The 22,168-nt window shown below is 38.5% G+C and overlaps 1 protein-coding gene across 1 annotated transcript in view; it reads right to left on the minus strand.

Moving 5' to 3' along the window:
• The window catches only part of ascc2 (activating signal cointegrator 1 complex subunit 2), a 23,286-nt gene extending 3,077 nt beyond the window's left edge, over positions 1 to 20,209 (minus strand). The window contains exons 1-17 of the mRNA XM_023266012.3: positions 20,084 to 20,209; positions 16,864 to 16,969; positions 16,573 to 16,731; positions 14,900 to 15,073; positions 14,686 to 14,815; positions 14,536 to 14,603; positions 13,802 to 13,915; positions 12,759 to 12,871; positions 12,596 to 12,670; positions 11,420 to 11,524; positions 11,256 to 11,324; positions 8,353 to 8,427; positions 7,364 to 7,592; positions 6,573 to 6,769; positions 5,127 to 5,246; positions 974 to 1,201; positions 802 to 889 (exon numbers count right to left, since the gene is read on the minus strand). Of these exons, the coding sequence (XP_023121780.2) occupies positions 802 to 889; positions 974 to 1,201; positions 5,127 to 5,246; positions 6,573 to 6,769; positions 7,364 to 7,592; positions 8,353 to 8,427; positions 11,256 to 11,324; positions 11,420 to 11,524; positions 12,596 to 12,670; positions 12,759 to 12,871; positions 13,802 to 13,915; positions 14,536 to 14,603; positions 14,686 to 14,815; positions 14,900 to 15,073; positions 16,573 to 16,731; positions 16,864 to 16,969; positions 20,084 to 20,199 (2,166 nt within the window). The 5' untranslated portion in view covers positions 20,200 to 20,209. The remainder of the gene's footprint in view (positions 1 to 801; positions 890 to 973; positions 1,202 to 5,126; positions 5,247 to 6,572; positions 6,770 to 7,363; positions 7,593 to 8,352; positions 8,428 to 11,255; positions 11,325 to 11,419; positions 11,525 to 12,595; positions 12,671 to 12,758; positions 12,872 to 13,801; positions 13,916 to 14,535; positions 14,604 to 14,685; positions 14,816 to 14,899; positions 15,074 to 16,572; positions 16,732 to 16,863; positions 16,970 to 20,083) is intronic.
• Positions 20,210 to 22,168: the final 1,959 nt, after the last annotated feature.

Below are 22,168 nucleotides of genomic sequence, written 5' to 3' on the forward strand. Positions count from 1 at the left end.
TCTGGTCACTGTCCGACTTAGCTGGCTAATGCTAAGCTAAGACTTTAAATGCTAACAGAAGCCAGGAGTTGAGTCAATTCATCATGTAGATCAGCAATGAGATTAATAACATTACAGGTTATTTAAGGTGGAAAAATGCAGCTCGTTTGTTTAATACTTTAGATTTTGTGGCCAATTCAGTTCCCTGGTGTTTATCTGTTTTTAACCCTTTGATGCGTAGACCACATCAGGAGATACCCATTTTCCATTGGATTTGGGTCACTTTTGACCCAGGTTATGCATCAAAGGGTTAAAGTCCTAATATAACCAAGTTGCACATCAAGTGTCCGCGATTAAAAACGGTTTTATCAACGTACAGAAGAAAAAATATTTCAACAATAAATTGTTGACGGATCATCAGTTTAAGAAATGTTTTAAAATTTGCTTCCCTGATCAGTTATATTCAGTCAAACGTTATTAGAGCTTTAAAGATTCACTGCAATCTACACTGCCATTCAAAAGTTTGGTTCACTTAGAAATGTCCTTATTTTGGAAAGAAAATGAGGATAACATTAAATGAATGATAAATCCAGTGTAGACATTGTTAATGTGGTAAATGACTATTCTAGCTGGAAACAGCTGATTTTTAATGGAATATCTCCATAGAGGTACAGAGGAACATTTCCAGCAACCATCACTCCTGTGTTCTAATGCTACATTGTGTTAGCTAATGGTGTTGAAAGGTTCACTAATAATTAGAAAACCCTTGTCATTGTCTGGGTTACCCCAAACTTCTGAACGTTAATTAAATGACTTCAGTACCTGTAAAGTGTCGTCTTCTTGCTCCTCTTCGCCCTCCTCCTCTTCCTCTACTTTTCCTTTTCTCAGCACTTGTGGGATGGTGAACGGTCTGCAGGGAAACACAGATTTAAAGGTTTTTAATAGATTCTGCTCCACCGAGTCTCAGCTCCACCAACAAACAGCAGGTCTGTACCTTCTGTTCAGTAAAGTGTCTCCGTCCAGGTCGTTGGCTCCCACTTGGTTCATGTCGTACGTGTCGTCGTACTCGTCGTCGTAGTCGTCGAGGTCGTAGGCGGCGGAGGAAGAGTCTCCGGGTTCAATGATGACTTCGTCCACCACCGTCTCGTAGGCCTGATAACGAGCTCTCTGATCCTCGATGTGCTGCTTGTCGTTCAGCAGCTCTTTAGCACTTTCACCTTTCCTACAGGATCAATAACAATACAGATTAAACTTTAAGGACAAGTTTGTTTCTTTGACTCAAATGGCTTTATCTTAGTTTGATTTTAAATCCTCACACACCAGGTAAAAGGATCCGTTTGGCCACCAGTGTATTGTTTAAATTGTGCAGCTCATCAAAGCAGTTCAGGGCTTTTTAACTTTTGCTCTGTGAGTGTCTTTGGTGTGTTTTTTTACCTCCGGCCCTTCCAGATTCGGGACATGTCCACCTGATCTCTGCGGAAAACATCAAACTCATCGTCGTCGAACACGTTGGATCTGTTGTTCAGCACAGATGGAAGCTCCTCTTTCACCGGCCTACACAGACAGAAGAGAAGCAAGGTCAAATTCACATCACCCCATGTATTTACCCAAAAATGTGTGCTCCAAGGTCAGCTCAAGAAAAACTGAACCTGTAAGACCACAGACACTAAAGGGGGAACTAATATAAGGACAGTTTAAGTCGCCTTGCTCACTCAAAAGTCTAAAATTTTAAAGCTTTTCATGAGCATCTTGGAGCATTCTTGGAATTTTTGCTTCATATTGAGCTTATTCTGCATATCTGTCAGTCTCCTGCTGTACCACAATTTAAAGTGGTCCTACTAGATTCACCGAGGATGTCACTGAACTCAGTCTGAGACAACTTATTTTGGTCGTGGCCGTTTAAGGGTTGAATGTATTCCCCTTGCAGACACACTGACGCACACTTGTGGTTATTAGATTGATTATTTAGTGTGTTCTGATGCAGCTAAGTCCTACATTGGTGGGAGATGTCTACGTACAAACAACAAAAGCTGATAGCCACCTTCTTGACACCTATTATCTGATTAACACTAGAGGTCGACCGATATATCAGCCGGCCGATATTTTGGGCCGATATATGGACTTTTTTCAATATCGGCCATCGGCCGATATTTACAAATAAAAAGCCGATTTGTGATCAGGCACCCGTACGGGCAGCTGCCGCGACCGCTTTTCCCTTAGAAGGACCCCCAGCACTCAGAGAGCGGAGCATGAGCGGAGTGAGTGAGCCAGGCAACAACAAGCCTCGCTCCACACCTGCTTATTTGGTAAAAAAAAACAGGTAAGAGATTTGTTTCTTGGTAAGAGAGAAAATGCAGTGTATTTAATTTGTTTTTATATATATATATATATATATATATATATATATATATATATATATATATATATATATATATATATATATATATATATATATATATATATACTTTTAGTGTTTAAATTGCCTTTTGTAATCGATGTGCTTTAAAAAAAAAAAAAGGATATTGGCCTTAAAAATCGGCTTCTACAATCGGCTTTAGATATCGGCCATCGGCTGAAAATTTTTTAAAAAATCTGTATCGGCATCGGCCTTTGAAAATCCCATATCGGTCGACTTCTAATTAACACACATTATTTCTGATTGAGCTTTTAGGTTTCGTTGAGCCAGATAACACAAAAAACCTGACTAAAGTCAAGACAAGGAGGTGTTTCTAACAAAAGTGGACGTCAGAGTCGACTTCAGGCATCAAAACACATAAAAAATGGTATTAAACTGCACATTAATGCTCACTGTGACACCAAATTCTATTGTATACTACATTATTATCTCAGCAGGACATCAGTATTAGCGTCATATGTGAAGTCTACAGTGTGCGTGTCATCACCTCGGCATGGCTCGGTCCAGTTTGTCCAGGTTCGGGGCCAGTCGGTCCTCCAGGATGTTGTTGATGACCAGCTCAGAGTTGTAGTCGTATTCCTGCAGACAGGCCAGCAGGAAACCTTCACCCAGATCAGGAAGCAGATCTCTGATACACGACAGCAGAGATTCCAGCTCTGCACCGCTGACTGGACACACAGCGCCCTGGACCAATGTCAAAAACACAAAGTATTCAAAATCAAGCTGTCACAGTTGTAGATACTCATTAGTTTAATGCTGTATGTATTTAATGGGTCATTTCAAACACACGTTGGAAGTTATGAGGGCTCAAAAATGCTGGAAAAAGTGGCTCAACTTAAAAAGTACTCTCTCTGGATCCACCATGTGTCTTTTTAGGTTTTTTTGGCATGGTTTCAATAAATATACTAAAGTAATTGTACCAAAAAAAAATCTAATGATTCAACATCAACCATTCTGATTATCTAAGAATAGTATTAACTGTTTTTAATGCATGTCTTTTCCATACAGAGTAAACTGAATATTTTGTTGTGGGACTGTAAATACAGCATCTAAGGATGTCATTTTAAGCTGATGCGTGTCTTTTTTTACAACTACTTTAACTTTCTGACATTTTACAGACAAAAAAAACAGTAAAATATTGAGCAAACGTCTTGAAAATAAAACTAATTGTAACCTGCAGCTCCTTTTATAACTAAATGCATCAACAAACCTATGACACCATCCGTGAAAATTCCTTATTAAAACTTAAATTAAATTCTGTATAATAACAGAACTCACATTATTTCCTTTGTGGGGAACCTCCAGCATGGCCTCGGCTCCTTCAGGCTCTCTGACCTCTGGAGCTTTAAATCCGCCCGAAGCAGCAGCAGCAGTAGCTCCGCCCACTGCGCCCTGATTGGACAACAGAGATGATGAGGTTTTACTCTGAATCTGAGGTTTCCGTCGTCCAACGCTGTCCCAGGCACTTTCAACGCCCTGCAGCAGGTAAGATGTCCTGGTCTCATCGCTGAGGGAAACAGGAGGTTAAGGAGGAAACCAAAGAACCACATTTCATCAAACAGATGCTGACTAATGTCTCTATTAATTTCTGGAAGAAACAATAAGAGTTTGACCAAAATGATGCAAAAATTGTTGGAAGTGACCCAGAATTGGTACAAAATGACATAAAATTGTCCACAATCACTAAATATGTGTCAAAAACGACTCGCAACCTCTCAGAATTAATGAAAATGTGTCCAGAATGAGTCAAAAATGGCTGACAATGACTCAAACTTTGTCCAAAACAATAGAAATTCATCCAGGATGACGTTAACATTACTAAAAAATGTCCAAAATGGTGAAGAAATAACCAAAGAAGTTCTCCAAAGCTCGCTGGGGGTCCCCGAAGATTGTGTTCCCTTTCCCTATTTCTTAAATTAATCTTTAAAAAATAGAAATAAAGACATTCTGGAGCCCAAGTCGTGGTCATAAAATGTCTTTGTGTGTGTGTGTGTGGGAGGCAAACCAAGATTTTTTCATGACAGGAGAAAATCAGGCAATAATTAAATTTTTAGGAGACCTATGACACACGTTGGGCGTAAAGAATTCTTCTATAGTTAACTCTTTCTGTGATAATGAAAGTTAACCCCAGAAGGAGCTGGGTTTGTTGCAGGTAAATCTGTGTGGTGTAAAATAAATCTACAAGTGGACTGAAGACCACAGGTTCTGCGACTTTTTCATAGAAATTCACAGCTGTTTGCACGTAGACGTAAATCTGAGGAGGATACATGACGGGTAGAGCCTGCTGCAGGAGGCTGATGTCGTCTGCGATGGGAAACTGTTCGTCGTAGTCCGACAAGAACCTGGAGGACAATCGGACAGTTAAAATTTAGATTTAGGCTGTTTGTGCAACTTTTTCTTCAATTTAGAGGCGTTCAATGATGACTTCGTCCACCACCGTCTCGTAGGCCTGATAACGAGCTCTCTGATCCTCGATGTGCTGCTTGTCGTTCAGCAGCTCTTTAGCACTTTCACCTTTCCTACAGGATCAATAACAATACAGATTAAACTTTAAGGACAAGTTTGTTTCTTTGACTCAAATGGCTTTATCTTAGTTTGATTTTAAATCCTCACACACCAGGTAAAAGGATCCGTTTGGCCACCAGTGTATTGTTTAAATTGTGCAGCTCATCAAAGCAGTTCAGGGCTTTTTAACTTTTGCTCTGTGAGTGTCTTTGGTGTGTTTTTTTACCTCCGGCCCTTCCAGATTCGGGACATGTCCACCTGATCTCTGCGGAAAACATCAAACTCATCGTCGTCGAACACGTTGGATCTGTTGTTCAGCACAGATGGAAGCTCCTCTTTCACCGGCCTACACAGACAGAAGAGAAGCAAGGTCAAATTCACATCACCCCATGTATTTACCCAAAAATGTGTGCTCCAAGGTCAGCTCAAGAAAAACTGAACCTGTAAGACCACAGACACTAAAGGGGGAACTAATATAAGGACAGTTTAAGTCGCCTTGCTCACTCAAAAGTCTAAAATTTTAAAGCTTTTCATGAGCATCTTGGAGCATTCTTGGAATTTTTGCTTCATATTGAGCTTATTCTGCATATCTGTCAGTCTCCTGCTGTACCACAATTTAAAGTGGTCCTACTAGATTCACCGAGGATGTCACTGAACTCAGTCTGAGACAACTTATTTTGGTCGTGGCCGTGTAAGGGTTGAATGTATTCCCCTTGCAGACACACTGACGCACACTTGTGGTTATTAGATTGATTATTTAGTGTGTTCTGATGCAGCTAAGTCCTACATTGGTGGGAGATGTCTACGTACAAACAACAAAAGCTGATAGCCACCTTCTTGACACCTATTATCTGATTAACACTAGAGGTCGACCGATATATCAGCCGGCCGATATTTTGGGCCGATATATGGACTTTTTTCAATATCGGCCATCGGCCGATATTTACAAATAAAAAGCCGATTTGTGATCAGGCACCCGTACGGGCAGCTGCCGCGACCGCTTTTCCCTTAGAAGGACCCCCAGCACTCAGAGAGCGGAGCATGAGCGGAGTGAGTGAGCCAGGCAACAACAAGCCTCGCTCCACACCTGCTTATTTGGTAAAAAAAAACAGGTAAGAGATTTGTTTCTTGGTAAGAGAGAAAATGCAGTGTATTTAATTTGTTTTTATTTATATATATATATATATATATATATATATATATATATATATATATATATATATATATATATACTTTTAGTGTTTAAATTGCCTTTTGTAATCGATGTGCTTTAAAAAAAAAAAAAAGGATATTGGCCTTAAAAATCGGCTTCTACAATCGGCTTTAGATATCGGCCATCGGCTGAAAATTTTTTTAAAAATCTGTATCGGCATCGGCCTTTGAAAATCCCATATCGGTCGACTTCTAATTAACACACATTATTTCTGATTGAGCTTTTAGGTTTCGTTGAGCCAGATAACACAAAAAACCTGACTAAAGTCAAGACAAGGAGGTGTTTCTAACAAAAGTGGACGTCAGAGTCGACTTCAGGCATCAAAACACATAAAAAATGGTATTAAACTGCACATTAATGCTCACTGTGACACCAAATTCTATTGTATACTACATTATTATCTCAGCAGGACATCAGTATTAGCGTCATATGTGAAGTCTACAGTGTGCGTGTCATCACCTCGGCATGGCTCGGTCCAGTTTGTCCAGGTTCGGGGCCAGTCGGTCCTCCAGGATGTTGTTGATGACCAGCTCAGAGTTGTAGTCGTATTCCTGCAGACAGGCCAGCAGGAAACCTTCACCCAGATCAGGAAGCAGATCTCTGATACACGACAGCAGAGATTCCAGCTCTGCACCGCTGACTGGACACACAGCGCCCTGGACCAATGTCAAAAACACAAAGTATTCAAAATCAAGCTGTCACAGTTGTAGATACTCATTAGTTTAATGCTGTATGTATTTAATGGGTCATTTCAAACACACGTTGGAAGTTATGAGGGCTCAAAAATGCTGGAAAAAGTGGCTCAACTTAAAAAGTACTCTCTCTGGATCCACCATGTGTCTTTTTAGGTTTTTTTGGCATGGTTTCAATAAATATACTAAAGTAATTGTACCAAAAAAAAATCTAATGATTCAACATCAACCATTCTGATTATCTAAGAATAGTATTAACTGTTTTTAATGCATGTCTTTTCCATACAGAGTAAACTGAATATTTTGTTGTGGGACTGTAAATACAGCATCTAAGGATGTCATTTTAAGCTGATGCGTGTCTTTTTTTACAACTACTTTAACTTTCTGACATTTTACAGACAAAAAAAACAGTAAAATATTGAGCAAACGTCTTGAAAATAAAACTAATTGTAACCTGCAGCTCCTTTTATAACTAAATGCATCAACAAACCTATGACACCATCCGTGAAAATTCCTTATTAAAACTTAAATTAAATTCTGTATAATAACAGAACTCACATTATTTCCTTTGTGGGGAACCTCCAGCATGGCCTCGGCTCCTTCAGGCTCTCTGACCTCTGGAGCTTTAAATCCGCCCGAAGCAGCAGCAGCAGTAGCTCCGCCCACTGCGCCCTGATTGGACAACAGAGATGATGAGGTTTTACTCTGAATCTGAGGTTTCCGTCGTCCAACGCTGTCCCAGGCACTTTCAACGCCCTGCAGCAGGTAAGATGTCCTGGTCTCATCGCTGAGGGAAACAGGAGGTTAAGGAGGAAACCAAAGAACCACATTTCATCAAACAGATGCTGACTAATGTCTCTATTAATTTCTGGAAGAAACAATAAGAGTTTGACCAAAATGATGCAAAAATTGTTGGAAGTGACCCAGAATTGGTACAAAATGACATAAAATTGTCCACAATCACTAAATATGTGTCAAAAACGACTCGCAACCTCTCAGAATTAATGAAAATGTGTCCAGAATGAGTCAAAAATGGCTGACAATGACTCAAACTTTGTCCAAAACAATAGAAATTCATCCAGGATGACGTTAACATTACTAAAAAATGTCCAAAATGGTGAAGAAATAACCAAAGAAGTTCTCCAAACCTCGCTGGGGGTCCCCGAAGATTGTGTTCCCTTTCCCTATTTCTTAAATTAATCTTTAAAAAATAGAAATAAAGACATTCTGGAGCCCAAGTCGTGGTCATAAAATGTCTTTGTGTGTGTGTGTGTGGGAGGCAAACCAAGATTTTTTCATGACAGGAGAAAATCAGGCAATAATTAAATTTTTAGGAGACCTATGACACACGTTGGGCGTAAAGAATTCTTCTATAGTTAACTCTTTCTGTGATAATGAAAGTTAACCCCAGAAGGAGCTGGGTTTGTTGCAGGTAAATCTGTGTGGTGTAAAATAAATCTACAAGTGGACTGAAGACCACAGGTTCTGCGACTTTTTCATAGAAATTCACAGCTGTTTGCACGTAGACGTAAATCTGAGGAGGATACATGACGGGTAGAGCCTGCTGCAGGAGGCTGATGTCGTCTGCGATGGGAAACTGTTCGTCGTAGTCCGACAAGAACCTGGAGGACAATCGGACAGTTAAAATTTAGATTTAGGCTGTTTGTGCAACTTTTTCTTCAATTTAGAGGCACTGTAAGACCAGATGGATATTTAGAATTTTTCACCCCCATACATCTCTCTGGACTCATTTCAATAGTTTCTACATCCAAACCATCAACATGTCTTTTAGATCCTATCCCAACTAGACTGTTCAAGGAGGCTTTACCTTTAATTAATTCCTCAATGTTAGATCTGATTAATCTCTCTCTAGTAACAGGTTATGTACCACAGGCTTTTAAGGTTGCTGTAATCAAACCTTTACTTAAAAAGCCCACTCTAGATCCAGATGTTTTAGCCAACTATAGACCAATTTCCAACCTCCCATTTCTCTCCAAAATTCTGGAAAGAACAGTTGCAAATCAATTATGTGAACATTTACAAAGGAATAGCTTGTTTGAAGAGTTTCAGTCAGGCTTCAGAGTGCATCATAGCACAGAAACAGCTCTGGTGAAAGTTACTAATGACCTTCTCATAGCGTCAGATAATGGACTGGTCTCTATACTTATTTTATTGGACCTTAGTGCAGCATTCGATACAATCGACCACAAACTTTTATTACAGCGACTAGAACATTCTATTGGCATTAAAGGGACAGCACTGGACTGGTTTAAATCCTACTTATCAGACAGGTTCCAGTTTGTGCATGTCAACAATGACTCTTCTGAGCATACTAGGGTTAATCATGGAGTTCCTCAGGGTTCTGTCTTAGGACCAATACTGTTCACACTATACATGCTTCCCTTAGGCAACATTATTAGGAAGCACTGTATTAATTTCCATTGTTATGCTGACGACACTCAATTGTATTTATCTATGAAGCCAAATGAAACTAATCAGCTAGCTAGACTGCAAGATTGTCTTAAGGACATAAAGACCTGGATGACCTATAATTTCTTACTACTAAATTCAGACAAGACTGAAGTCATTGTATTTGGCCCCAAACATCTTAGAGAATTGCTTTCAAAGCATATAGTTACTCTGGATGACATTACATTGGCCTCCAGTACTACTGTGAGGAACCTCGGCGTTATCTTTGACCAGGACATGTCCTTTAACTCGCACATAAAACAAATCTGTAGGACTTCCTTTTTCCACCTGAGAAATATTGTGAAAATCAGGAACATCCTGTCTCAGAGTGATGCAGAAAAACTAGTCCATGCATTTGTTACTTCTAGGCTTGACTACTGTAATTCCTTATTATCACGTTGTCCCAATAGCTCTCTGAAATATCTACAGCTGATCCAAAACGCTGCAGCCAGAGTACTGACGGGAGTTAGCAAGAGAGATCATATTTCTCCTATATTGGATTCTCTTCATTGGCTTCCTGTTAAATCTAGAATAGAATTCAAAATCCTTCTTCTGACATATAAAGCTCTTAACAACCAATCTCCATCATATCTTAAAGACCTGATAGTACCATATTATCCTAGCAGAACTCTTCGCTCTCAAACTGCAGGCTTACTTGTTGTTCCTAGAATCTCTAAAAGTAGAATGGGAGGCAGAGCCTTCAGTTATCAGGCACCTCTCCTGTGGAACCAGCTCCCAGTTTGGGTTCGGGAGGCGGACACCCTCTCTATTTTTAAGACCAGGCTTAAAACCTTCCTTTTCGACAAAGCTTATAGTTAGGGCTGACTGGGGGACCCTGACGGGGTATGCTGGTGTTTTCATTTGCACAACTGACTTCCCCTCTTGACGTCCCTTTAGTTTGCCCCTAGTTATGCTGCTATAGGCCTAGGCTGCTGGGGAACCTCTCTTGATGCACTGAGCCCTTCTCTAACTACCTATGTATTTACTATATATACCATTATTGCATTACATTCACTCTGTTTCTTTCTGTGTCCTTTCTCCGAGTGTCCCTGGTCCCAGAGCTGGATGCTGGATGCTTCAGATGTGTGGCTGTGTTTTATGGTCCTTGTGTCCCACCCCCCCACCTCTCTATCTCTACCCCTCTATCTGTATCCCTCTATCTCTACCTCTCTACCTATACCCCTCTACTTCTATCCCTCTATCTCTACCTTTCTACCTCTTCTGTCCCTCTCAACCCGCCCGGCCAGCAGGCAGATGGGTCCCCCCACATTAGAGCCGGGTTCTGCTCGAGGTTTTTTTCCCTGTTAAAAGGGTGTTTTCCTTGCCACTGTCGCCTTTTGGCTTGCTCTGGGGGTCAGGCATATGGGTTCTGTAAAGCGTCTCGAGACAATTTGACTGTAATTGGCGCTATATAAATAAAATTGAATTGAATTGAATTGAATTGAGAGGAGTTAAAAGACCACAAATCAAGCAGACATGAAGCTCCAGTCCTGCACTAAAGCCACAAAAAGGAAACCAGACTCTGCAGAATATTCATCTATAATATGAAAAAAATCTAAATTAACAAATGACTAACTGCTCCTCTCATGACCGTGCACACAAAGTTGATGAAAAAGTATTCTTTCCCTGCTATTCTCATTATTTAAAGAAGAATTTTCTAGTTCTTTACACAAAGAAAAAGATCCAATGTGAGATGTGGGAGAAAGCAATAAGGTTAAAACAGATGTTGCTGCCATTTCTTCACTATATTTTCATTTATCAAAATTAAAAAATAAATAAATAAAAACCCACGATACCATAAAATAAAAACACAATATGAACAATGTCTGAAAATCAGATGAAGTTTTACTTATTAATTCTTAATGACATTGGGGTTATTGTTTGATTGCTGCTTCATGTTTTTCATTTAATATTTTCTGTTCGGTTAAATAAAAAGCTATAAATTGTAAACAGACTTCACTATAACTCCTGCTGATCTCACCTTTTCTCAGGTAGAAACGAAGTGAAATGTTGCAGGAGTTCCTCTGAAGACGTCTGCATGTTTTCTCTCCTGCAGGACAACGGGAACCAACAGAATTAATGAGTGTTTGTGTTTATGTGTAGCGTTTTTCATGCTCAGCTGCATGTTTAGTTTAAACGTCTCACCCCTCCAGTATGGGCTGTAGGCAGGTGTGATGCAGCAGCAGGTGAGTCATCTCCACCATCTTACGGCAGGAGTGAGAAAGTCGCTTCCACAAGTCGTCCTGAAGACTAGAGGAGGGATTAGTTTGTTATTCAATCAGCTGGTAGCTGCTTTTCAACACTGAATCACGGTCAAGAATTTACAAAAAGACTCTTTCATGTCAAAGTGAAAACAATAATGGAATAAATATGGTGAGAGCAGGTCATCCTCAAAAACCAAGTTACTGTACAACAAAGAGACTAGTGATGGAGGCCACCAAGATGCTTAAGCATAGAGGTGGCAGCATCACAATATAAAGCATGGTGGTGGCAGCATCATGATGTGAAGCACGGTGGTGGCAGCATCATGATGTGAAGCATGGTGGTGGCAGCATCATGATGTGAAGCATGGTGGTGGCAGCATCATGATGTGAAGTCTGGTGGTGGCAGCATCATGATGTGAAGCATGGTGGTGGCAGCATCATGATGGGAAACATGGTGGTGGCAGCATCATGATGGGAAACATGGTGGTGGCAGCATCATGATGTGAAGCATGGTGGTGGCAGCATCATGATGTGAAGCATGGTGGTGGCAGCATCATGATGTGAAGCATGGTGGTGGCAGCATCATGATGTGAAGCATGGTGGTGGCAGCATCATGATGTGAAACATGGTGGTGGCAGCATCATGATGTGAAGCATGGTGGTGGCAGCATCATGATGTGAAGCATGGTGGTGGCAGCATCATGATGTGAAGCACGGTGGTGGCAGCATCATGATGTGAAGCATGATGGTGGCAGCATCATGATGTGAAGCATGGTGGTGGCAGCATCATGATGTGAAGCATGGTGGTGGCAGCATCATGATGTGAAGCATGGTGGTGGCAGCATCATGATGTGAAGCACGGTGGTGGCAGCATCATGATGTGAAGCACGGTGGTGGCAGCATCATGATGCAGGGATGCTATGTTTTATATTCAGAATTAATAGACTGAAAGGAAATCTGTTTTCACTTTGACATGACTTTTTTGTAAATTCTTGTCAAAAGAAGACAAATTACATTGAGTATAATTAAATGTTGAAAAGCAATAAAAGAAGAAAACTTCCACGGGGTTTGAATACTTCTCATATTCACTGTTCCTTCCTGTTGTTCCTGTTTCTCACCTTTTATGGTCAAAGTTTCTCTTCCTGACTGCCTTCTCCAGGTCGGGCACAGCAGTCTCATAAAACGAGGTCAGTCTGCAGCACAGAGAGCAACCGACATGAGGTTTTTTCCCAGACACAGCTGACTTCTAGAGCTGAAAGTTGACGCTGCCGTTGTATTTACCTGCTGATGAAGCCATGGGAGTAAAAGCTGGAGCAGGCGGCAGGGAAGATGTCCAGGAAGGCATGGATGGTGGTGGTGGAGTCGCACAGGTACGCAATTAAATCTGCAAGATCCTGAGATAGAAAACACAACAAGAACACGTTTAATCAAAGACAATACATGAAGCTGCAGTAGTGGGAGTTAAATATCAGAACAGAGAAACCGGTGAACCAGAATCAGGCCAACACTTGTTACAATTCAGACAATTTTACCTGAATATTTTTGTTTTTATGGCGCAACTTGTCATATCTGCTCAATCAGCTATGAAAGCTCAACAAAAATACATTTCGTTTTTCATTCAAGTTTTTCATATTAAAAACATCACTAGTTTGCTTCTGTATTATCAATTTATTTGTAAATATGAATTAAAAGATGGGACTTTTCATGACCGCTTCAATTTTTTTCCCCCCATATTTCATCTCGCCCATAATAGAGACATCTACTTCGAAAATATTGTAGATTCTGACTTCATGACATGATGAGAAATAAGAGGGAAAATTTCAGACTTTTATCTTTCATAGTTCCTGAGATGATGTTCAAACAGCATCAAACTTCAATGTATGAAGCATGGTGGTGGCAGCATCATAATGTAAAAGATGGTGGTGGCAGCATCATGATGTGAAGCATGGAGGTGGCAGCATCATGATGTAAAGCATGGAGATGGCAGCATCATGTGTGAAAAAATGGGCTGGAAGTGGGTCAACTGGCAAATTATACAAATATTTTATCTCCGAAAGCATTTGAAAGATCAAGCTAAAATTACAAAAATATCTTCATAAATATTCAGTTTATGCGATAAAAATTTAAGGAAAATCAGAAGTAGGTGAGAAGAAATTGAGACGAAATGACCAAGAAAGTTTAAGTTCAGGACATTCATCTAATAAAAGGTAGAAATTATTATTATCACAACTTGAGTTAAGTAGTCTTTTTTTTGACGTATTTATGACGTTCAGACCAACACATTAATACCAGATATTATTCTATATTAGCAGTAATGATCTGACCTGCTGGCTCATGGTCATGGCAGTGGGTTGTTTGTGTGCGTTCAGCTTCATCGGCTCCATGGCAGCAGCTCCTTCACACTGGAGACCACATTTATCCAGGATGGTGTCAAACACCTGAAGATAAAGGAAAAAAAATCAGATTTTAACATACAATCTGAATGATGGCATTTCTAAATCTGAATTCACTTCTGTGAAAACCAGACAAACTTTTATAACAGTCATAATTACAAGTATCAATAACCAGAGAATATTTCAGATTCTGAATTGATGACAAGTAGAGAAATAAGAGGGATAATTTAAGGCTTTTATCTTTAATGGTTCCTGAGATTTTGTTGTTCAAAAAGCCTCAAATTTCAAAGGTGAGAATGCAATTTTTAAAAACTTTATCTAAGAAAATATTTGATATATGAAGCTAAAACTCCACAGATGCCATTTTAAATAGTTATAATTTATGATGAAAAGGCTCCAGTTGATTTAAGATGGAATAAACCCACAGCAATCATTTATATTTTAAATTAATTGGAATTACTTTGTAGAAAATCTGTTCTCACTTTGACATGAAAGAGTCTTTTTTGGGGTAAATTCTTGTCAAAAACTCAAACTAAAATTCACCATAATTCAATGCTGAATACCAATAAAAGGGAAAAACTGATTTTTATCTTTAATACTTCCTAAAATATTGTTAAACCTGCAGGTGAATTTTTAAAAGAGGTGCTTTTCTGATCTAATCTGACCTGTAAGACTGTGGGCACCGTCTCGTCCAGGTCGCTGTAGTAGGACGGCTGCTGGGTGAAGACGTTCTCTGGAAACACATCAAAGTTAGAGACTCACAAGTGACAGAGACCAGTGATGAGAATTAAAGAGAATCTTCACAAAAAGCTCACCGATCATCTTGTGCAGCAGCTGACTGTTGCCTTTTCCAAACAGCACGCACAGATCCAGGATTTTGGGAATGTCAAAGAGGAAGTTCTCGTAGATGATTTCTCCAAACACAGCTGGGGTGATGAAGCGCTCCTGAGGGAAGTCAAAGTAAATATTTAACTAAAAACTGTACAAATGCTCATTACTCCCTCTGTGGAGATCACCTCTGGCTCCCACCTTTGATTCTTTATGTGTCGCCATCCTGAGGAAGGTCAGGAACACCGCCTTATGGACGGAGCGCTGCGTGTCGGCCACCGCCGGAGAGGACGGCAGGGCGGCGAGGTCGAGGCCTCGAGGGGCGTGATGGAGGTACGAGTCCAGACATCTCTGCAGAGACTCATCAAACACGACCTGGGGGAAAAGACGGAACAAAAAAATAAAACTCTGACATCAAGTTTATTGAAAATCTGTGGGGAAAGCTCCAGAATAGTTCCTAATGCAGCTTCTTCTTGTCAGCAATATAAAGTCCTGCACCTCTATGGAAACAACACAACCATGACTAGAAGGAGAGAGAACTCAGAAATGTCTTCTGTGCTGTATGATTTAGTTATAATGCCATAAATCATTAGAAAACAAAAAACACAGCCTGCAGTTCAGCCGTAACATCTTGACGTGTGTGTTGTTCACAGCTGTATCAATCACAGCTTCACAGTTACACCAAGGAGCACAAAAGTTTTAGTTTTTTTAGGGAGGTCCAGTGAAGTTAATAAATTAGGCATGTAGAATGAAGGACTTTTTACTCTGCCGAGGAACGGCAGAGTTATGCAACGATCGGTGTAGTTTTGTCTGTCTGTCTGTCTGTTATCAACATTACTCAAAAACAAACCAATGGATTTGGATGAAATTTTCAGGGAAGGTCAGAAATGACACAAGGACCAAGTGATTAGATTTTGGCAGTGATGCGGCTTATAGTCTGGATCCATGGATTTGTTAAAGATTTCTGTATCATTGCGAGATAGTGGCATTGTAACCATGACAACAAGTGAACCCTACATCAGCTGCCTGCTGATGATCACATGATTGTGATCCTACTACAATCCACCGCTGTGGATTTATCAGGACTTATCCATCAGAAATGATACAAGGAACAACTGATTAAATTGTGGAGGTGTTTCTGAGTCCCATCAATTCCCGCCGCCTGCTACATATTTAGGTCACATGATTCAATATCCGTACATACTGTACACATGCATAACACACATCTGTGCTCAGTGCAAGGTCATTTTGTTTGTGGGTACATCTATATTAAATTCTAAAGTGCTGTGAAGTGCAGATTTTTTCAAGATATCATCCATTGGAAATGATACGACTGAGCACCCTTGTGGGAGTACTGCACTGTCTGAGTGCTTTTCTTGTCAATTAAATGTCACAGTTTTGAGCCTAAATTTGGTTAAATTTCCTGACAGAACAGCATGTTAGAGATGACTGGATACAAGACAGCCAGAAAGCTGAAAATCACACAGTTTTTTACAGTTTCTAGCGCAAATAAATAATGTCATTCGGTGATGCTTCAAAAATGTCTTTCAGATCTGCTGGTGGAGGGATTTTCCATTTAACCAGCTCCAGTAGTGAACAGGATGGGAAGAAAATGTGGCTCCACGTGTTTTTTGTTTGTTTTGGGTTTTTTTAATGTAATTTTTTGGCCTTTTTAGCCTTTATCATATAGGATAGTGGAGAGAGAGAGAGAGACAGGAAAAGTGAGGAGTAAAGTCGGGGAAAGACCTTCAGCAAATGGCCGTGGGCTGGATTCAAACCCATGACCGCTGCGTCTGGGACTACAGCAGCTGTTTATATCAACCAGTTGAGCTTCTGAGGCGCCCCAGATGCTCCACATGTTAACGGTCTCGTACCTGACACCAGAACTTGTCGTGAGGCAGCGCCAGCAGCCACTCCAGGTCCTCGGTGATGAATTTGGCACGTTCTAAAAACTCCTCCACCTCGGCAGGAGAGGCTTCTTCTGGAGGAGGTTTATAAGGCACAAAGCATCGGTCCTCTGCTCTCTCTGGGTGCTGACGGGGGAGCAGAGAGCAGCAGGTTTAATTCTGATAAAACGGTCTTTGTGAGAAGGAAAGAGGTGATTCCTGAAGCATCACAAACTGCTGGAAGAGTGAAATATTTGCAGGAATCATGAGGTGACTCACCAGAGCAGGCAGTGTTCGTTCCTTCCCCAGTGGTCCAGGTTCAGTCACCTGCTGCTCATCCAGAGGGACTCGAGCACAGGCCATGTCTTCTCCTTCTCTGGTTACTCTGAGAAATCACACCAACACTTCATAACTCCACCTGTACTCTTCGTTCTAACAGTTTCATTTACCTCCACATTCCCAAAGTCTGTCTCCATCTCCAGTTTTCTGCCGCTAATCACTGCAACTCTCGGCAACAATCCCTAAAACTCACCTCATACGTAGCGCTTGTTATTAAAAAAAACTAAATCAGTTAAAGTAACACTTCAGGACCACTGCAGCTGCTTTCAGCCTTTCAATTTTACAAATCATGGTGTAATTAGTCTGGTAAAATTGTGTGATTTGCTGAACATGTCATCTGTTTTTGTTGTTCATCTTGTTTGTGTGCCGCCTCTTGGTCAGGTCGTTACTGAAAATGAGAATCAGTACTCAACTAACTTACCTGGTTAAATTAAAAAATAAAAGCAACCTTGTTTGTGTGCGTTATATTTATCTTATGTATATTTGTATTCTTTGTTTTGGTGAATGAATTGTTCTACTTTATGGGCACTATGAGCTGACGTTACATAAATCCTTATCTGGACAAACAAATGAGGATTTATTGTTTTAATTTTAAAAAGTTTTATGATTCTGTTCTTATCAGGAGATTAATGTGTGGAACTGTTTACCCACAGAACTCAAACTGGATCATTTTAAATTCAACATGTTCAGCAATTAAGTCCTGAATAATTATTGTTTACGGGGCTTTGTTGCATCTTTGTATCTTGTAGTGTCCTGTACGTTTTGTTTTGTTTTTTTGTCAAGTTTGATTTTACTCTGTCCCTTCTGTATTTTGTACATTATGGTCCTTTAAGCACTTTTATTCTTGTACTATTTAAAAATATCCTTAAGGGGTGGATATTTGCTTTAATTCAGTTCAGTTCTATTTATTTTGAGCAGACTGGTAAAGACATGGTGTGTCTCAACTTGTAGAACGACCGTCTCATTATATACTTTTCATTGTATTATATATATTTGTTTATTTTAATAGCCGCACATTGTATATATGTAAATGCTGCAATATATGTGGGATTGATTCGTGCTACATCCTTATTTATTTATTAACCTTTATTTAACCAGGAGAAATCCCACTGAGATTAAGAACCTCTTTTTCAAGAGCAAATATGAAACACAGTTAAAGCACAACAAAAACACTAACAAAAAAAAAGATTAAATTTACAAGCGAGTTATGAAAAACAAGCACATGTTGTGGAGTCTCTCCTTAAGAACTGACAGTTTGGATTTAAAAGCGCTGAACGAGATTTACTCAGTTAGTTTCTGGTCTTTCTGCAGCATCTTCCATGCAAAACGTGCAGAGTAAACTAAAGCCTTTTTACCCGATTCAGTACGGACATATGGAACAGAAAGCAGCAATTGATCTTGTGAACAGAGAGAGTAAAGATCAGCACTTTTCTGTGCAGTTAAGGAACAAATGTAGGTGGGCAGTAGTCCAAGTATTGTCTTAGATATGAAAGTAAACCAATGATGGATCCTTCTGGTAGCTGAAGTTGGCCGTCCAACCCCAGAATAGAACTCACAGTGGTGCGTTGACACTTTATAATTCATAATAAACCTCAGAGCAGCAATGTAAACAGTGTCAACCATTCAAAGACATTGAGCAGAAGCAACCATGTACAAAAGATCTCCATATCCTCGTCTCTATACAAATAAAATATGTGCTAGTTTAAATTGATCTCCAGTGCCAAATATAAACCACATATGTCAAAAAAAAATTATCCACCACCACACTCCTATTATTAAACAATATAAACTACCTTTACAGGAACAACTGTAGCAGACTTAGTAGTTTGGGGAGCACAAAAAATGCTGAGTAACGTGACACAACACTAACAGGCAGCAGATCTGAACCCAGCTGAACACCAGAGCTGCAATGGTTTACTGAATCATTGATAAGTTTTCAAATAGAGCTATAAAAATGCAATTAGCAAACAACCAAGGCTGCATTTCAGGCCGGGTTTAAACTGTTGTCGGTTGTTAAGCAAATTGACGTGTGTGACATTCACATAATAGTTCATGTTTCATGTTGAAATGCTCGGTCACATCTTTTAAATATTTTACATTCTGAATATTGAACTGAAATTTGAAAAAATATACATCATATTAGATATTTTCTTCAAATCATTCAGTCCTAGTGTTTATTCTACACTCTACTTACTTTAGAAACCTAACAATATCCTCACAATTGTCTTTATTTGACTGTATTTCCTACTTCTCTGCAAACCACTGCTATTTATATTCAAGTTTTATGCATATAAGCTTATATTTGTGTAAGCAAGCTGGCTTAACTTAATATTTTGTTGTTTTAATACTCTGAGCAATGACAATGAAGGGGACTCTAATCTTATGTTAAACAGTGAGGGGAAACTACTCATGAATCATTTTCTGTCGGAAAGAATCCAATAAGAATTTTGGAAAGCCTTTTATTAAACCATTATAATAGTAGAAGTAGCTCTTAAAGCACATTAAAGTATAAACAAAGAACTGTACATTACATCATAGTCTTCTTTTCCTTCCTGCTGACAGGACTGAAGCAAAGAGCTGTCGAGCTACGACTAACTACTACTTATTTAGTTAATTTGGTTCGTTTTTAAGTTGATCAAATATCACACAAATGAGGAAAGCCTCAAATGCTAATCAGAACTTACGTCGCTAAACATCTTGTTTTCCCACAAAGATGTTAAATATGTACAGATATAAAGCTAAACCCGTCATTTCAGAAGCTCAGAATGTGTAGAAACGGTCCGGTTTTCTTGAGTAACTTATCATAAAAATAATTTGTTTTCAGCTGTGGAAACCTTCACATTAGCTGCTTCACGTTAATAAAACCGGCTACAAACGGCTGTCTAGCGACTTAACGAGCTAAGCTAGCTGATAAAACCATCACACGACTGGTTTTCTGGCGTTTAAAGCTCCCTAAAAGTGATGTCAAGCGGCTGAGGAGCTCTGTTAACGCTTAAAAACTCGCTCCGTGTTCAGCTAACGTGTTAGCTTTCTGCTAACCAACAGCACGTAAATGAATGGAGATGCTAACGTTGCCCAACTAGCTGGTGACTTTATAACCGTAAGTCCGGTGCTGAAATGAAAATAACCGTCGTGAAATGCGTGAAACAAACCTGCTCACCGCTGAATGTGACCGTCTGCTGCTGCTTCAGGCCATCCCTTCCAACAGCTTCGTTTCCAACATTTTCTAATCACCTGTCGCCCAGGAAGTTTGTTTTTCCCTTCAACCGCACGCATGCGCAGTACAAAGAGCTGTGCTGTCTCTATCGCCCTCTGCTGGGCGCCAGAGAGCAGCACCACTGTTTACCTCTGAGCAAGTATTCACAGCCTTTACTCAATTAGAAGTACTACTAGTGTACTGCAGAAATACTCAAAAATTAAAGTTTTACTTAAAGCACACAGAGAAATACACTCTGGAAAATAGAAATAAGTCTACATTTACTATTACAAATGGCAGAATTACTTTATTTTTTACTCACGTATGAGCAGAATTTTATGTTAACTGTTACATTAAATTGCAAGGCAAAGCAATGAATTCTCATCCAACAAAAATGAGCTATAATTTTTACATATATCTCTATCAGCCACAGAATTGATTAATCAACTGTTGGATATATTAAAAGGGAAAAGATTTATATTCCATAAGATTGTCATATTTCTATAGGCAACAGCTTAAAGCGTAATGGAGATAAGTATCCAATATATTTTTTTAAACTATATCTATGCTATACGACTTAGTATTACTCATGTATTCATATATATATACATAATTATATATATATATATAAAAAATTTATATTTATTTAATTAAAGCAACAAATTCACATCCAGTTCAACGATATCACAAAGTGTAAAGCAAGTAGAAATGTTTTTATATATATATATATATATATATATATATATATATATATATATATATATATATATATATATATATATATATATACATATATATATATATATATGTTTCTCAAATTTGATATATTTTTACTTATGCATTCATATTTTAGCAATATTTTATTTTAATACATTAATCAATGTATTTTTAATTCATTTGAAGCAAAGAAAGTTGGCTTTCAAAATAGTTCAATTTTCTTTTCAACTAACTGGTGGATATTTTAATATAAAAAAGCTTCATATTCGATCGCCATTTTTCTATATGTAACATCTTAAGTTGTAAGACAAACTTTTTAAAAAAAAAGTGGATTTGCATTTTAACATGAAAATCTTTCAAGATAATTTCTCTATTTTCTGTTGTTGGATTTAATTTAATTTTTGAATATAAGAATAAAAAAACAACTATATTTATGCTACATGATTTAGTGTTACTCATGTATTCATGTATGAGCAGCATTTTACTTTAATAAAATAAAATTTTATTTCATTAAAAGCAACAAACTCACATCCAGTTTAATAGTATTCCAAAGTGTAAAATATGTTAAAAAAAATTTAAAATACATATATATATTTATTTCTCATTAAATGTAATTATTACTCATGCATTCATATTTGAGTTTTTTTTAAACTTTATAACATAATTAAATTTAATTCATTTAATACAAAGAAAGTTGGCTCTAATTGCTGAATATCTGAATATAAAAAAGCTTCAAATTCCATATATTGAAAAACCACAATATGTGTCACTGTGGAATCAAAGAGTCTTTAGTTTGTCCTAAAACAGTCACTGGGATTCAACAATATATAATAATAAACACGTTCTACTTTAAGTTTTTATCTTTAGGTTGACCCGAAGTTACTTTAATATCTTTTTTTTACCCAGTATTTCAGTAGATACGATCTAAAAATTTGAGTTTATTTGCCATTGTACCTTTAAATTTCAGTATATTTTCCAGTTTCCCTTTTAATTTCAGCCTTACGACTTTAAAAAATGAAGTTTTAGTCATTTACATCTTGTTTAATCCAACAAAATGTGAACATTACTTAACAATAAATTTGTTTTTCATCATATCTCATGCTAGATTAAAAAATAAATCAAAATAAATCCCAAATTCTACAACTTTACCAGTATTTAGGTGATTATGAGAAGCCTCTTTGAGACATAATGACAGATATTTAATCTTCCAACTTTATTACCTGAAATACCAGCGTTTATTTTCACCAGTATACGCAAATAAAAACTGCAAAAGTCACACTCATTGAGCTGTTAAGAAGCCAAACCAACATAATATCCACAAATAATGACACA

Source organism: Amphiprion ocellaris, chromosome 6 (assembly GCF_022539595.1).
Source record: "Amphiprion ocellaris isolate individual 3 ecotype Okinawa chromosome 6, ASM2253959v1, whole genome shotgun sequence".
NCBI classification, from domain to species: Eukaryota; Metazoa; Chordata; class Actinopteri; family Pomacentridae; genus Amphiprion; species Amphiprion ocellaris.